The 18,076-nt window shown below is 40.1% G+C and overlaps 1 protein-coding gene across 1 annotated transcript in view; it reads right to left on the reverse strand.

Moving 5' to 3' along the window:
* Nucleotides 1–17,640, reverse strand: part of PCNT (pericentrin) — a 73,282-nt gene extending 55,642 nt beyond the window's left edge. Inside the window, exons 1-14 of the mRNA XM_080632073.1 lie at nucleotides 17,474–17,640; nucleotides 17,278–17,370; nucleotides 16,906–17,082; nucleotides 15,579–15,834; nucleotides 14,624–14,682; nucleotides 14,278–14,452; nucleotides 12,417–12,553; nucleotides 11,800–11,911; nucleotides 9,563–9,827; nucleotides 9,206–9,293; nucleotides 7,961–8,177; nucleotides 6,285–6,523; nucleotides 2,914–3,389; nucleotides 1,105–1,681 (exon numbers count right to left, since the gene is read on the reverse strand). Of these exons, the coding sequence (XP_080488199.1) occupies nucleotides 1,105–1,681; nucleotides 2,914–3,389; nucleotides 6,285–6,523; nucleotides 7,961–8,177; nucleotides 9,206–9,293; nucleotides 9,563–9,827; nucleotides 11,800–11,911; nucleotides 12,417–12,553; nucleotides 14,278–14,452; nucleotides 14,624–14,682; nucleotides 15,579–15,834; nucleotides 16,906–17,082; nucleotides 17,278–17,370; nucleotides 17,474–17,539 (2,937 nt within the window). The 5' untranslated portion in view covers nucleotides 17,540–17,640. The remainder of the gene's footprint in view (nucleotides 1–1,104; nucleotides 1,682–2,913; nucleotides 3,390–6,284; nucleotides 6,524–7,960; nucleotides 8,178–9,205; nucleotides 9,294–9,562; nucleotides 9,828–11,799; nucleotides 11,912–12,416; nucleotides 12,554–14,277; nucleotides 14,453–14,623; nucleotides 14,683–15,578; nucleotides 15,835–16,905; nucleotides 17,083–17,277; nucleotides 17,371–17,473) is intronic.
* Nucleotides 17,641–18,076: the final 436 nt, after the last annotated feature.

Raw genomic sequence — 18,076 nt, forward strand, 5'->3', positions numbered from 1 at the left:
GGGACACCTTCCACTGGAGCAGCTTGCTCCAAGCCCCTGTGTCCAACCTGGCCTTGAACACTGCCAGGGATGGGGCAGTCACAGCTTCTCTGGGCACCCTGTGCCAGCGCCTCAGCACCCTCACAGGGAAGAGCTTCTTCCTTATATCTAACCTGAACTTCCCTATATCATTGAAATGAGTTTATTTTTCCTATCTAGTAGAAGTTTTAGACTCCCCTACTTACTCCTCTACCCATGGCATCACTCCCCCTCAGCACAATCTTCAACTTTACCTTTTTGAAGTTCTTTACACTCAAGAACAATTAAAATGCAGATTTAAGATTAGTTAGCACAGATAGGACAGAAGAAAAATGCGCACCTTTTCCCCCAAAGGACATCCTCTTAGCCTTTGTGGGGACGGAAACAAACACAGAATCAGAAGTTTGAGAAGTGGGCATAGTGACAAACAAGTCTGAAAACCAGAACATCTCTCTCTGGAAGGTTCTGAAGTTTTAGCAGTGAGCGAAGCCTTCTTACCTCTTTGACCTGGAAAAGTCTTGGCATCATCTCTTAGCCATCTGAACTCTTAAAAGAGCTGAAATCTCCACCAAGTCAAGAGTAAAGCTATGGACAACTGCTAAAGGCCCTAAGACAAGATCCACTCACCAACAACCTGCTCCCAAAACCCTATCTGGAACCTTTAGAGATACCCTTCTTCTAGTCTTCCCTTTGATACTGTGCCACTAGGGAGGATCTTTAGAGTCCTAGAGATGAAGCTTAATGTACAGAACTGCATTTACTTTGTCCTAATCACTTCCGAAGAATTACTCTATCAGGCAGAGAAGCTTTGAAACACCAAATAGAGAGACCCTCCAATCTGAACTATGTTAAAGATATTTACCTCATTTGTACCTTTTCCACACAGAAAACTCATTAGTCTCGGCATTCAGGGAGGGGAGCAACAGATGGACTTAATTTTCAGCTTCAGTTTCCTATTTCAGCTCACAATAAGGCCACACATGAGTGTTAGCGGGAGGCTGTCAAAATACACCCCAAGAACAAGGGAAAAGGGCATCCCATACCATGAAATTTTACCTTCTATGCCAAGTTTTCTTCCTGACTCACCTTATGAGCTGCTTCTGTTTCAACAGCCATGGCTTTAAGTTTTTCCATATGAAGGGTAGCTAACTCAATTTTCAACTTATTTTGGGAAAGCTCAAGTTCTTCAGCATGCTTTAAGTTCAACCTCTGTACCTCCTGATCCAAGCGTGCTTGACCCATTTTGTCCTTTTCATGGAGCTGTTCTGTGTGCTGCAGCTGCAGCTTCTCAAGAGCCTGACTGTGCTCATCTCTAATACTCTGAATTTCAGACAGGTAGGATGACTCTAAGGAATCCAGGTTTGATAAGTGTTTAGCCTCCAGCTCATCGATTTGTGCCTGGTGCTTTGCCTGTAGCTCAGCAATACAAGCTTCAAGCTGGATCTGCTGTTTACTTGCTAGTGTAGATTTAAGTGCCTCAATTTCAGCTTGGTGCTTTGTCTGAAACTCAGTCGTAAGAGACAAAATTTGCTGCTTATGCTTCTCCTGTAACTGCTGACTTTGGAGTTCCAGCTCATCGACGTGTTTCTTTTTCAGCTCTTGCAGAAGAATCTCTTGCTCAGTTGTGAATTTCTGAGTCATGGCTTTGTGCTCCTCCATAAACCTAGATTATTTCCAAGAAAGTTAAGAGAATATTGACAAAAAGGCACTGCTTGTTTTGGTTTTAAGTTGAACTAAAAATAAAACCCAAAGGAAAATAAGAAGGCCACAAATCTGACTTTGTGTTTCAAACACAACAAATTCAAAGCAAGCCACAAGGATTTCATAGCCACATGAATATGCAGGATCACTTGCTAGTGTCTGTTTACTACTAGGTAGATTGGCACCTCTACTAAATTACTAATAGAGAGCAACATACAAACATTGTTCACTCTGAGATAATATTGCAGTATGAAAGCATCTGGGATATAGCATACACATTGTCTACACCCCAAATGTGTTATCTGCAAGTAAACCAGCTGTCGTAAGAATCATCTCAAAAAACTTCTGGTTAAGACTGAGACATAAAACAACTCTGAAAGTGGATGTGGGATACCTGAGGGCTCCTCCAAACTCATTTCAGCTCTCTGAGGTTGATGCAGAAGATTTAGTATCAGAGGTGCTGCAATTTACTGTAATCATCAACTATAGTATTTTTTGGATAGAGACATCAATAATTGAAAAGTGATGGGCTATTTAAAGGCTGAGTTTCTACTTTTAGTGTTTCCTTAATGTAATTATTTCCCTAATCTCATTCTGTGAGCATCTGTTTAGGGAGGAAAGAAGGGATAAATCTGAAGCAATGCATGCAAATACAAACATGCAGTTATTTGAGTATTTCCTTTAACACACTTAAAACAACGGGTGCAGGAAAGAGAAGAAAAAGAGCAATTACAGCTTTCCTGTTTAACCAGAGCTGCAGAATACCATATTCAGCCCATCAGCCTCAGCATTCAGTGATTAACACAAGCTTCATTCACCAGCTTGCTTAAATTCGTTTGAATTAATTGAAAACACTTGAAAAAACTTTGAGACTGTTTCCACTTCCATGTCCTGTAACACTTCCTCTAAAGCCGGTTTTCAGCTGTGTGTTGTATTCTGAACTGTAACAAACAGAACTTGACCACACTTAATTTGATTTGTTAGAATAGACTCAATGCATTTCCATGAAGCAAAGTTGTAGAGTAAACTGCAATGGACGGCATTATTGTTACTTTGGAGTGAGCTCTACATACACGAAGTTAGCTGGTGCCATCAAGTGACCAATTTACATCACTACCACTCTAAAATAAGAGAAAGCAGCAATAACAATGACTGAACTGGTAAGTGAAGAGTGCTCAAACACTCAGGACTTACTTGGTTTGTGCTTCCACAAGTTTCAGTGCGCATTCTTCCTGCAGGCAAAGCGTGGCCTTTTCCATTTCTTTTGCCATAAGTGCTTTGGCTGCCTGCAGGTCAGTGTCATACTGCTCCTGAGCTTTCTGCACAGCCTGTGCACTCGCAAGGCTGTCCTCTAGCTGCTGCAAGTTGTTTTGCTGCTCTTTTACCAGCTTCTCCAATTCCAGAATCCTGGCAGCTTGGTGATCTTGAAGTTGATTCATTTCAGCTTCACGAAGTTCAAACTCCTTTTGTAACTTCTGCTTCTCATATTCGCCTCTGTTCTGCAGTTCTATACGCAACAGTGATAACTTCTCCTCTGCTTGGATCCTCTGGTCCTCACTTTCACATTTCCATTTGCTCTCTTTTAATTTGTACATAGTCTCTATGTTCTGGACTTCTTCTCTGGCTTCTCTTAGTTTATTCTTGTGATCCTCAGCCATTTCATGTTTCATCTGTGAACACAATTTTGCATAAAATACCAAAACCAAACTGACGTGCGAAATGAACATTCTCAGGCATTTAAGGTCTTGGAGAGATTCAATTCTTGCAGTGAAACAAAATATTGCTTACTTCCAAATAAAAGTAAGGCTGAAATGTCAATTTATACCTATATGAATTCAGCGCATTATTAAGAATTAACCGGGGTAAGAAAAAAACAATTAAGGCAAAATTCTAGAATTAATAAGATACTCCATGTTATCTTCCTTTTGGGCCACTTTCCTTCATTTCAGGAGTTCAGCTTACAAATCATAGAATCCCAGAGTGGTTTGGGTTGGAAGAGACCTTAAAGCTCATCCAGTTCCAACCCCTGCCACAGGCAGGGACACCTTCCACTAGAGCAGCTTGCTCCAAGCCCCTGTGTCCAACCTGGCCTTGAACACTGCCAGGGATGGGGCAGCCACAGCTTCTCTGGGCACCCTGGGCCAGCGCCTCAGCACCCTCACAGGGAAGAGCTTCTGCCTCAGAGCTCATCTCAGTCTCCCCTGTTCTGGCAGGTTAAAGCCATTCCCCTTGTCCTGTCCCTAAGGCCCTTGTCCAAAGCCCCTCTCCAGATTTCTTGCTGGCCACCTTTGAGCTTGATTAAAAACCTCTTTTAAACCCCTCATCTCTTTCTGTGTTCCAGCTCCATATACTTTACATGCAGTATCCAAGTCCATCACAAGGACAGTTCTCTTAGGTAGCATTAAAAGCAGTATAAAAAATATGTACCATAAAAACAGAAGCCAAAGCACTGAAAGACTGTTCAAGTGACAAAAGGCAAAAAAAGACTCTAAAAATACATGGAAGTGGTAAACAAATAAATAGTAAGCTAAGAAAACAACAGGATCCTCTCCTTAAGAAAAAATTAAAGGCTAGTAATATCACATAGGAGTGTAAAAGCAGTAATAGATCACATTATTATGAAGTACACTCTTCTGTTTTCCCTTAGAAAGTTCATTTTGAACAAATATTTAAGCATTCATTTCTGCTACAACCTAAATGATGAGGCAGAAAAGGCAAAAACCCCAAGGATTTTGATTAACACACAATCCATGATGATTTTTCTGGGATTCACTGGAGAAACAATAGAGGAAATTGGTTCACTGTGTTTCTGAGAGATAGAGACCAGACAGCACGCAAAACATGGATTTCCAGACAGAGGATCAGCATGTGGGCCAGGCTCATTTCAAACACCACATTCTGCATACACTTATCTTTTACCCAGCCAGCAGTGCCACAAGCAAGATCCTGCAGGTAATTAATATAATATATAACATAATTATATTAATTTTTAATAATATATTAATTATAATTATATATAATATTAATTTATTAATATATTAATATAATTACTATATTACTATATAATGATATATTATATAATTCTAATAATTTTATAATAATATTAAATAATTATATATTAATATAATTATAATATAATATAATAATATCTAATAACATAACTATTAGTACTGAAGGCTTTGCTACTGGAAGCTTCAGATGAGCCTCCATGTCATCTCCAGTCTGCAACTGTTTTCTCTGGCCTTCTCCATCAGATTTTAAGTCTGCAAAAGGATGCTCATTATTTCTCATTAAAAATGAAGGAAAATAGGACTTGAGAAATCAGAGCTTCATCCATCTAATTCTCTCAAGCGTTCAAATACTAGAACAAATTAAGCAAAGAATTAACATCTGAGCTAAGGTTATCCTGAGACAGGACAGCTGACTTAACAGGTAAGAGAAAAGATTTGTAGTGAGGCGAGGGTTGGTCTCTTCTCCCAGGTAACAAGAGGGAATGGCCTCAAGCTGTGCCAGGGGAGGTTTAGAGTGGATATCAGGAGCAATTTCTACCCCCAGAGGGTGTCAAGCACTGGAACAGGCTGCCCAGGGCAGTGGTGGAGTCATCATCCCTGCAGGTATTTAAAAGATGTGTAGACACGGCACTTAGGGACATGCTTTAGCGGTAATGCTGGGTTTGATGAACTCAAAGGTCTTTTCCAACCTGAAGAATTCTATGGCTCTGTGGTGCCAGATAGGATTCTCTTTACTTACAAAATCTAAGAGCTACACCTAAGCAAAGCCAAAGCAGAAATCTCTTGTCCAATTCTCTCTTCTTCCCTCAAAAAACGGTCTGAAAAGTTACTTCTGGTTATTTGCTTCAAAGACAGAAATTTCTCAGAGAGGACCTGTTCAGCAGAGAATATTTTCCATCTGCCTCTGTGCTTTCTGCTGAATTCTCCATTACCACATGACATAGAATCATAGAATAGTGAGAGTTGGAAAAGACCTTTAGATCATCAGGTTCCAACCCCCCTGCCATGGGCAGGGACACCTCACACTAAACCATGGCACCCAAGGCTCTGTCCAACCTGGCCTTGAACACCGCCAGGGATGGAGCATTCACAACTTCCTTGGGCAACCCATTCCAGTGCCTCACCACCCTTACAGTAAAGAATTTCTTCCTTATATCCAGTCTAAACTTCCCCTGTTTCAGTTTGAACCCGTTACCCCTTGTCCTATCACCACAGTCCCTAACGAATAGTCCCTCCCCAGCATCCCTATAGCCTCCCTTCAGATATTGGAAGGCTGCTATGAGGTCTCCACGCAGCCTTCTCTTCTCCAGGCTGAACAGCCCCATATGCAACTGTACCATGTTACTTTTGCACCAGGACACTCTGATGCGCTGCAGGGAGATGTTCAGGATGAGGACCTTCTGTATTCCAATATTTGTGTGTACTCATGCAAGTCCATTTAAAGCTGAAGCTACCATCACTGACTACACACTTTTAACGATAAGTGCTGCTTCTATCTCCAACACATCTGAGCTTGCCCAACTCTCTGCTAAACATTACTGTAATACATGTTACCTTTTCCATTTCCTCTTTCAGATGCTTTTCATTCTGCACAGAGGAATCTTTTTGTTTAGTAATCTCCTCCTTTAAGTGCTCTATTTCTTCCAGAAGCTCTGCAATACGCTGTTTCTCAGAGTTGAGGAGGGAGAGCTTAGCTTTGTGCTCTTCCTCCAGCACAGACATTCGCTCAGCCACCTCCATTTCAACCTGACGTGCTGCATCTTGAGCACTCCGTAGGTGCAGTTTGGTGATTTCTGAAAAGCAAAAAGAAAACAAAACAATAAAATGACATTCTGGACCTTCTTTGATTTTAACAGGTTTTATTAATGCACAGAAATAAAGCTGATGTTGTCAGCTGTGCAGTTTATCAGTAGCCATATTAACTAGAGATCAACAAGAACCCCTCATCAAGATGATTTTGTACTTCGTTCCATTTTATCATCACCTTTGAAATGTATCAGTATCCACACACAAAGAATAATGGGGACGGATCATGAGGCCTGTGGCAGAACCTTCCTCCTGCCAGCAACAGCCACAGGACCTGACTTTCTTTTTGGGCAATGTAATGGCAGATTCATGCAAGCTTTACCTCCTCTTCTGCACATGCTTTTTACATAAGGCATTTCCCAAAAAAGGCAGATGGGAGAAGTCTTTAAGCATTCTCTTTTAAGCACTTTTTATATACTGTCTAGTATTAAAAATAAAATAAAAAGGAAATATAACTGCAGATGTTAAGTCATATTGAGCCTTCTAACCAATATATAGTGGAATATAGCTATGACTGATGGCTTGGCTTCGCGAGCGAAGATTTGGGAGGGGCATTACCACATCTAAGAGAAGGAATATAGCTACAGTTAGCTATATAACACACAGCTATAAAGTATGGATTATAAAGTCATACTATGCTCCAACATGAGCGCTGCAGATACAACTGCCATGATAGCTTAACCTGCACCTCAATATATGCATTTCACATTGAATCAATACAAGGTGGTATATTTCTATAAATTATAATCCCAAGAAAAGCAGCAATGGTTAGGAAATTATATTAACCTATGATCACATAAGGAAGTCTTATTCAATTTAGTCTGAAGAGGAACTTAAACCTGAACAGTGAGAGAAACCTATTCCAAATTCTGCTCCTCTGAAATCCTTTTCTCTGTGTTCAAAAACTTCATCCTAGTTCATCTGCCAACTAGTGGAAAACACAGGAGAAAAAGGAAATATTAACTTTAAATGAGCAGAGCACTGTCACACCCTCAAAAGAAACACAGGCAGAAGAGGCATGGAACATAGAAGTGGGTGTACTCTATGGAACTGGCCTATTTCACACATATAGAGGAGACATTTAACATAACTGACAGACAAGACTAAGAAATTCTCAAATACATATTAATTCAGGAATTGACAGTGCCCTCCCAGGCATCAAGAAGGAAAACCTGATCAGCTCCACAGCTGTAGTACATTTTACTAGAGAATAATCAACTTCAGGTCACCATATCTTTTATGGCCATGTTGAGTTGTGCTTCCAAAGTCACAAAGCAAAGTGCTCAATGCCAGGGTTTAACATATGTTCCCTATAGTTCCTGGGAGATAATAACAAATCAAAAACTGAAAAGCCTATTTGGAGGAAAATATAAGCCCCACAAGCAGCTTACTGTTTTACTTCCCAGTCTGTCAGATCATCTTACCTTTTAAATGTTCTTCTGAAAGCTGGGCACGGAGCTGCTCAAGTTCTAAGCAATGCTTTCTTTTCATTTCCTCAATTTCTGTTCTATATTTGTCTGACAGATCCATTTTAATTTTCATTAGGTCCTCTTTATATTGAAGTGCAAGGGAAGACCTTAAGGAATCTAATTCACACCTGTGTTGTTCTTTAAGTTGTACTTGCAAACAGGCAAGTTCTTCCTACACAAGAAATGGGTTAGAGAAAGACATCTTCAGCTTTGAAGAAACCATGCCAAGTATCTTTCAGTGACAGCAGCAATAAAAAGCACCTGCTCAACAGGCATGTATCTGGTTTCCAAAAAACCTGCTGGCTTTGCTCTGTTCCTGGTGCTCCATCTGCTGCTAGAGCATCAGAGCCCCTCAAGATAGACATGCTTTGGAACCATGCCACAAGGCAGTTCTGAGTTTCAGGAGCTGTTTGAGTGTGTAATAGAGGGGGAAGTCCCACGTGCATCTGGATAGAGAAACTATTGACTCTCAGCAATTAAGAGAGCCCTTTGTGTACACCACAGAACTTAAAATAACCATCTACTATGAATGCAGCTTCATACTCAGCTAGGTAATCAAACATCAGCAATAAAACAGGTATGATGTGTACATTTCTCATAACTCATGCATTTTTTGTGTGATTTACTAATGAAATGGAGCTCACATTGTCCTGGGGATGCCTTTTCTCCTTGTCATTCCCTTACTAAAAATAAAATACATTAATTTTATAATTAATTTAAAAAAGAAAAATCTAAAACCAAAACCAAAAGGAAAAATCCTTTTTGAAACGCTCTGTTCACTTCAAGTAAGTTGAGCAAAGAAGTGAGTTCTTAAATTACAATGAGGTACATAAAAATAGGTGTGTAAATGGAAGAGAGACCAAATTAGCAACTGCATTTGAAGAGAACAGGCAGCAATAGAAGGCACAACTACCACAGAAGCTATAGAGAAGAGAAACACCATGAGCTCTGCACTTGTGTAGAAAAGCCTTGATAAGCTCCTTACTAGCACAGGATAACCCAAACAAAGCACACAAAATCACAGAACACTGTTTCGTCTGTTCTGCTAGGCTGAGAACTGATAATTTACAATACACTTGTCAAAAATAATTAAGCCTGTCTCAAATTATGTCTCGAAAACCTCTCAAATTAACATCTGACATCAATTTTCATATAAGTCATGTAATGAGCAGTAGAACTTTATTACATCAAAAATCCTACCTGATGTCGTTCCAGCTGTTGATTTAGCTGAACAAGTGTATCCTTTCTCTCTTTCTCAGCAGCCTCTTCAAAAACTGTGACAGAAGAACTGAGAAAAGGGGTTTCAAGTTTAAGACTGGAATGTGTCACAAATTAAATGAACTTGCTGATTTACAATGTACTACTGAAAGTAGGCACAAAGCAACTATAATAACTGCTCAGGACTGAACACTTGTGACTTCCATCACTGGGTTTCTAACTACAGATCACCTAATGCTCAATCCCAATATATTTGGAAGCTAACATCATCTTTAGTATTAAAAACATAATGCAAGCAGTGCTGTCACAACATGAGATAAAGGGAAAAGGAATAATCACCTGATGTCCCCTGCTTGATCTTGACTCATTTCCAACTCTGACAGTGAATAGTCCTTCAGCTCTTGCAGTCTCTGATGCAACAAAGTCAATTCTTCTCTGTGGTTTTCTTCAGCAACCCTTAGCTTCTTTTCAAAGTAAAGTCTCAGTTGTTCCAATTCAGCTTCATGCTCACCTTTCCTCTGCTGACACTGCTGTTCAAATTCTTGTTTTAAACGCTCTATTTCTTCCACCTGTGACGCACGAGCCAGGAGCTGCTCTTTTAGCTCTGGAATGGAGGCAAAACCAACTCAAGCACTCCGAAATACCTATCTTTAGGCTAAATCATTCTGTGAAGTTCAGCCATATTTTAGTTGTTGAGACAGCGGTAAAATGTTATACCAGCAGCTACATAATAAAATAAACTTCTGAAGACAAAATGTTCCCTCCTCAGAAGACAGTGAACCTATGTTCTCCATTTACACTGCATTCAGAGAAACCATCCTCACGACAAGAATCAAAACTACCAGAAAACTGTTAGACCTCCTCATTTCCTTGGGTTTCAGGTCTGGGCTAGTAACATGCAGAGTCCTGCAATATTGCTTAATTGTCACATGTGCTCATTGTAGCAGGGACTGGTAACACTAGCAATGGGATAGAAGGGGAGTCCAATCTGGCACAGGTAGGTTTTGCCTAACCAGTAAAGTCTGCCAGCACAACATTAACCCTGAGAAGCGTTTAACAGTTTTGAACTGGCATATCACTTGTACATCAGAGCAGTGAACCCACCACCACAAGTCCTCAAATCAATCCAAACGCATTGCCAAAGGATCACTCAAGTGAAGAAAAGCAGAGGAAAACAAAACACTTTTAAGATCTCACATGCCAAAAGAGATACCCTCACCTGGACCATGGACTTGCATTCTGGCTTCACCATCTCAAGCAAGATGAAGAAGAAACAGAAAGGGTCCAAAGAATAAGAATGTGGGCAGTTAGAAACATGGAGAGACATTTGAAAGGTTAATAAAGATCAGGGCTACAGAGAGGAAATATAAGAATTCCAGCATATACTATAAACTGGCATCTACTATAACTTTGTAATATCAAAACAGATCTGAAAAAGTCAAGCTACAGTCTGTTCAGTAAAGTTTTGTTCAATACATTGACATCTTGAAACAAAAATCTTAAGATATATAAAGCATATGGTCAGATTTCAGCCAGCCATTATTTTCTCTCAGGCTTCAAAACATTTTCATAAGCTTAATACAGATACACATAAAACTAATTCTAGTGTGAGGTATTCCTGCCCATGGCAGGGGGTTGGAACTAGATGAGCTTAAGGTCCTTTCCAACCCAAATCATTCTATGACTCTATAAAACCTATTATCTTTAACCGCTGTGCACAATGTTTTCCCTTTTGTTGCTTTTAGATTTAGAGTATATGTTTATTTTTTAAACCGAAGCATCATCATGGAAAAAGGAGGGTATTTTTAGCCTTATAGGAAAACAACACTGTCATTCATTCTGATTTCAAAAGTATCACCTGAATGTTTTTAATTAGATAGCTCTTTATTCCAGGGCTTTTCTGTATTGAAGAATTAATAGCCTTTCAAAAGATGATGAATCTCCATTTTGAGTGTCAAGGAAAAACGTATTTTATTTAACTTGCCTCAAAACAAAAGGGGGAAAAAAAGCCACTTCTACCTCAAGATACAACCTAATCACAATTTAAAATATTTCTGCCTTTCTGCCTTTTTTTGAAGCAGATTCATCTCTTCATTATCTCCAAATAAAATAGCCACAATAAACTACTCGAAGCCATAAACTAAGCAGTAAGCTTCACTACCTACCCACAATTAACAGCTTGCTCAATTTAATTCTTACCTGCTCCCATACTGAATACAAATAGCAGCATGTGATTGCACTGACCAGCGTTTTCCCCCTTTTTTAACTATTTCATACTTAATTTCATATTGCAATGAAAAATGTTTGGTTTCCACTAACAATTTTGATAGTGTGCATGAAAGAGTGGGAAGGGAAAGGAAAACCACAGGAGGGAGCTTTTCTCCATAGTGACACCATACTTTTTGACAATGTAGAATCAACTACTCATCTGACACTGACTCAGTGCTCACTTCAGAAACAGAACACTGTGACCTATCTGTGTGTTCTGGTACATGAGCACAAGTATTTTGTGTCAATAATGTGTACTTCTATATGAAGAAGAGGCAAAAAAGAAAGGGCATCAGTTCTGAACCTACCACTTAACTCTTGGCGATTTGCTCGAGTACTGTCAAGTTGAGACCAAAGGTGCCTGACTTCTTCTTGCGAACGAGTCTTGAGCTCTTCATGCATGACCTGAAGTTTCTCCAGCTACGGAACACATGTTAAATACCCAAAACTCCCCAACTTCTTAAACCAGTTTCATTCTAATTACTTATTTGATAAGCAACAGACAGTTCTGACAGCAATAGGTAGAAATGCTTAGTGGCAATCTCAGCAACTCATCCGGGCAATCAGAGATATGGAGTAGCACTTGACTGTTAGACCCACTCCTCTGAGAGAGAGAAATTTATTCTTGATGCCATATTTATCAGCAGTGGCAAAAATAAAGTAGTAGTCACATAAAAATGAAACACAAGAACCAGAAAATTAAGCACATAAATATAGACGAAAAAACAGCACCAAACGGCACAAAGGCAATTCATTCAAAAGATTCTGAATTACTGGAAAATCCCAGAGTATTTGCCTGCTTCATGAGCTGAGTATTAATTTGTCAATACAATCCCTAAATACGAACAAGTCACCAAAACTGCATGTATATTGTCTAGTTTTTGCTATATAGAATCACCCTAAATGAGTATTTATTATTTTTTACCTCTTTCTGAAGATTCTCTTCTTTTTCTTGGCTTTTCATCTTCATGTTTTCTAGGAGTTGGTTATGTTCAGCCTGCAGCTGCTGTTGTAATTCTGTAATGGCTAACCGGTGCTGCTCCTCCAGTTCTATACATTTCACTAAAATTAAAAGTAACTTCTGTTACCCCATCATCCCAGTTACTGAATAACCTGCACAGCTTTTATGCAACTGAAATAGAAATGCACGTCTCTGGACTAAAATGGTAGCTCAGAGGGAATCACAAAACACTTGAACAGTAAAGCATTTGAAAGTCTCCACACAGTGCTTCCCGGTCTCCACATCTCTGCTGTTAGCCAAGAGATAACCAACAGTAGCGCTGGAGGGATGAGCATCTGCTCTCTGCTTACACAAACAAGCATCCTGAACTAGAAGCCCACATCCAGAGAAACAAGCATTTCTTCAGATCCTACAAAGAATGACCAAGAGATGAACAGGAAGGACTAGGAAAGCTCACGCCAAGTATGCTCTGCCTTGGCACTGAGCACTCTCTGAATCTTCTAAATGTGCTACTACCTCATCTGGTCAACAAATCTTGACTTGCACAGAAAGAATCTGCAATCAAGTGACCACATTTCAGCCCCAGTGAGCTGCAAGGGATGCCACGTTATCCTCACAGAACAGATTTTACTGATAGAGGTTCAGGGAAATCCAGTGAAGTTAGTGCAGGCTGGGAAGAACAAACACGTTCTTGCAGCAGCCAAAGGTGAGCCAAACACTGTGAAAGCATCTAGTCCTTGGCAGGCCAAAAAGGCTATGCTTCACTTCTGAAACCTGGTCCTGCTGCCTGCCTGCCAGCATCATCCAACACCCTTAATACTGCATTTGCATTACCTGGAGAGAATATTACAGAATCACAGAATGGCTGAAGGGATGAAGGGACCGCTAGGAGTCACCTAGTCCAACTTCCATGCTCAAGCAAGGTTCCCTAGAGCACATTCCTCATTTCCCATGTCTCTCACCTGCATAGTGCCTCAGAAGCTAGGCAACCTGAGTAGCTATCTCTCTTCACTTCTTGGCATTCTGCATCTTCTGCCTCCTTTATATGCCATCACTGACAGCAGATCTGACACTGTTGTGGCAGTCAACCACTATCTCAACAAACATGTCAGATTCTGAGACCTACACAAACTTTTCCTAGTTCTATCTCCTATCTGTACCTCAGCAAAAGGCATAGACAGATGTACTTGTTAATGAAAAGCTCAGTTACAGTAGTCTATAAAGGTTACTTCCAGAACAGTGTCTAAAAAAGCTACTGTTCCATTAAGCTTTAACTAGTCCCAGAGCAAACCTAGTGGGTTTTTTGTTAGAAGCAGCTGCTATTGATAATAATCAGCAGAATTTTGGTTAATTCACTAACTGCTAAGGCTGGTTTTCAGCTGGAAGCAAAACAGTACCTCCCTTTAATACACTTGAAGGAAAACATAGTCCATCTCACACCCTATAGAAGTCAAAGCACGAGACAGCCAACGAGGCTTTAAACAATTTTTCATTTACTTAGAGCCACAGACTGGTTTGGGTTGAAGGGACCTTAAAGCTCACCCACTTCCAACCCCCTGCCACGGGCAGGGACACCTTCCACTAGAGCAGCTTGCTCCAAGCCCCATCCAACCTGATCTTGAACACTGCCAGGGATGAAGCAGTCACCACTTCTTTGGGCAGCCTGTTCATGTATCATCCTGTTTTCAAGAGTCTTATGCCATTGACTCAGGTTTTGAGTACATAGATATAGATTGTATCTGCTTTTTATGCAGGTTCTAAAAACACTTAGCTAGCTTTGCCATTGTTCAATAAATACAACTGCTTCCCACACCATGGCACTTACTTTTAGACTGTTCATTCTCCAGAGAAAGATGACCCAGCTCTGCTTTGACTTTTTCTAATTCCATCTCCAGAGTTTTCTGCAGTTCCACCATTTCTGTGTCATGTTTTCCAGACAGCTCTTCAACCGTGTTTTTTAAATGTGTATCAGACTCCAATTCCCAATCTCTTTTGAGAGCCTAAGAGAGGAAGATTTGCATTATTAAAGCAAACATACTCAGTAAAGGAGTACTTTTCTCCTCCATTTATTTGTCCTCTACAATAAAGGTGTAGCAAACACAGGATTTCTACCATCTCTAGTTTACTGAAAGGAGTTTAACTTTTTCTTGTATGAAGAACAGAATTTGTACCTCTAATGCCTGGGTATGTTTCTCTTCCATTTCCAATTCTATTTTCTTTCTCTGATCAACTGTGAAATAAAACACTTATTAATAAATTTACATTCAATGTTATGATTAAATGATAAGTAGAAATATGAGCGAGATTACCATTTTCTGCATCAAACACAGGTGTAGGCATGCAACAGTGTAAGGTAGCAGGTTCTATTCAAACCCATACCTTCAACCTTAAAGATATATATTCAACGCCTATCAGTGTCATTTTAGATGCTAGCATTTCAGTTCACATCCCTCTGAAGTGTTCGAAGCATCTCTATCTCCAGAGATACAGCAAAAGAATCTCAGGCAGCAGCAAGAAGGAAACTCTCTTCAGACTTTTTCTAAGAATGCTTAAGAAACAGACTGCAAGACAGATGCTATTATCTGCTCAGTTATCACTGACACCAATGGCTTCTTCCTTCCCAGCTCCTCCCCAGATTGATTCCATCTTCTTGTTCAGCACCCACCTTGGTCTGCAGGAACCCTGAAAGGGCCTATCAATCCCCTTCTCACAGCCTCGAAGTATCACTGCCTTAGCATGCAACCTTATTTCAAGTGTTCCAGTGGGAAATGAAAACTCAGAGTTGGTGCCAGCTACCCAGCTAATGGTCCAGAACAGAAAGAAGTATCATCTAAGTGACAAGACAGTGTCCCAGCACCCAGGTTAGTTGGGACATGCCCTCATAGCCTCCTTGAGAAGAAATGTCTTTCCTCCAGTCCCCCAGCTAACTGTCCACAACTCCCCACCCAGATTCTTCCACCATCTGATTCAGAGTTCTTCTCAGCCTCTACATTCAAGAACTCCTAAGTGGTTACATTCATACTGATGTATTAATGTGCCACCTCTACACCAAGACAGGAACCTGTGGAGGAAGACAAATACTGATGGGGTTTCAATGTCTGGTCCATTATTCCCAAATTCTAATACCTAGTTCTTGCTGATGCTTTGTCATTAGGTCTTCCTTCTCCTTCAGACACTGCTCTTTAATCTTCTCCCACTCCAGCTGATGGCGGCTCTGCAGAATTGCTACCTCTTGAGCACGCTTATCATTGAGCATCTCCCGGAGTTCCACCAGGGCAGTTTCCTTTTCTTTTCTAAAGTTAGACTGTGTAAGCTCAAGCTGAGAGGTATGCATGTTATTTAAGCTTAGACGTAAAGCTTCCAGTTCAAGGCTGTGCAGTGTCTGTAATGGAGAAAAAAAGAAAGAAGGTTTTTTTCCCCCTCCCCTCTAAGCAAATAGTTTCACCTTTTTCACACGCAGTTTAACACATTTAAGTTTTGTCTTTCTGTACTTGGAAAGTATTTCTTCATGGCAGAGGAAAGAGTGGTTTTTAATGACAGAACCATGAAAATAAGCTGCTTTTTTATTACAGTAAGATTTGCATAACATTCTCAGTGCAAAATGCTTTCCCTACCTGCCTCTTAACTTCATCTCCTACCAAATACCTTGTGTCTGTCCACTTCTCCACAATGTCAGATCAGAACACAAGCTCGCCCCAACCTTTTGCTGTCTATTAGGAAAAATTCCTCATATTTGCTAGAGGTTGTAATTTAAGAAGCAAAATTCTGAAGTCATATTGGAAAAGTAAAGTAAAATTCACCATGCTTCCTTAAAAAGAAGTGTTAAATATTCAACAGTTAGAAATGGCAGCGAAAATAGACCAACCAAACTTTTCAATTCTTAACACTACAGCAACACCTTGTAATTAGACCTAAAACTGGACACATTTCTTCCCATTTCCAGTACGTAGTGAGAGGAAAAGGTCAGGTTCATACACTTGAGTTTAGCAGGAAGCATTCCTAATTACATTAGTGGGATAAGTAAAAAGTGGGAAGCGGTTGGTATTTTCTTTAAATCCATCTGTTAAACTCATCAAGACATGAAAGATGACAAAGTTGGGCTTTTGGGGTTTGGTTTTTTTGGTTGGTTGGTTTTGGTGCTTGGGTTTTTCGGTTGTTGCTTTATTTTGGTTTTTTAACCCAATTTCAGCATCCAGTTTTCTTCAAAATCAACATTAAAATATAATTACAGTGAGGATCCTGGAGAACTCCTGTAGAAAATATCTACTACCACCCACCACTCCTAACTCTTCTATGGCAGCATTACATAAAATCAGCCAGGTTGGAAAAGACCTTTAAGATCAAGTCCAACCCAGGACTGCCAATATAAAAGAGTTCACATTGTATGCACAAAAATCAAGGAGCCTTCTTTTGCAACAGCCAGGTAACCGCTGCAGTAATTCCTGTGTTTCACCTGGGATTGGAGCTGAGCCTGCTCCATCTCTGCTTTGTGTGTGGCTGCCATTTGCTGCCGAAGTTCATCCAACAGGAGCTGCTGTTCTTTATTTAGCTCAGCACGGAGCTTCTCCATTTCCTCTTCGTGTCTAATGGTCAGCTCAGAGATCTCACGATCGTGCTCTCGTTCATGTACCTGCAGAGAATACTCAGCTGAAGAACTTGATTCAACAAAATAACCAGAATTCTCCCCTCCTCCTGACCCCAAATCAAAGACACCATGGAAAAAAAGACCCAATTATTAGATATTTGCATCTCTAAAACATTTATACTGCTTAAACAACACAAAATGAGTTTGCTTCTCTGAAATCAACCCAAGGACAGCATTTACCTTTTTTATTAAGGCAATCTGTTCCTTTCTTTCTTCTTCCAACTTCTGCTGGTTTTCTACTTTATCTTTTATTTCAGCCTTTAATTCTTCTATCTGCAAAGAGGCATATAAACATTTACAATGTCTATCTTAAGCATTCCAAAATCCCAAGCCTCCTGCTTGGGTTTCCTACCTCTTTCTTGTGTGTCAAACTCACTTTAGTTAACTCAGCACGGTGCTGAGTCTCCATTTTATCCATTTCCTCTCTGTAATGTTTCACCATCTTGGCTTGTGCCTCCTGTGCAGCTTGTGCAGACTGAAAGGACTCTTGCAAGCGAGCCTCAAGCTCTAAATAAGCCTTCTTCAAATGGGCAATTTCTTCAGTCAACTGGCTTTTTTCCTCACTGTATTCAGTACTTTTAGTCTTTACTTCAGCATTAAGTTTACGGATTTCCAGGTTGCTGAAGTTTAACCTCTCCTCATATTCCAGTCTCTCACACTCGTGTATTTCCTTGAGGTTCTTCACTTCAGCATTAAGTTCCTGTATGTTTCTCTCAAGATCCTCAATGATGCCAGCATTGTCTGCTAGTGTTTTTCCTGCTTTTCTTAGATCCGCCTCCACATCAGATAATCTCTCTCCTAAGGCTATTTTTTCCTCTAATAAGAGTGCTAAATTTTGTTCTTTATTATTGATTTCAGCTTTGAGCAGCTCCTGTTCTTTTAGCAATGTCTCTTCAGACACAGTTTTCTGACCAAGCAGCTCTGCTATTGTCTGGTTTTTATTCTTCTGAGCATCAAGCTGGCTTTGCATCTGATCCCT

This window comes from Psittacula echo (genome assembly GCF_963264785.1).
Source record: "Psittacula echo genome assembly, chromosome: 20".
Classification (NCBI taxonomy): Eukaryota; Metazoa; Chordata; class Aves; order Psittaciformes; family Psittacidae; genus Psittacula; species Psittacula echo.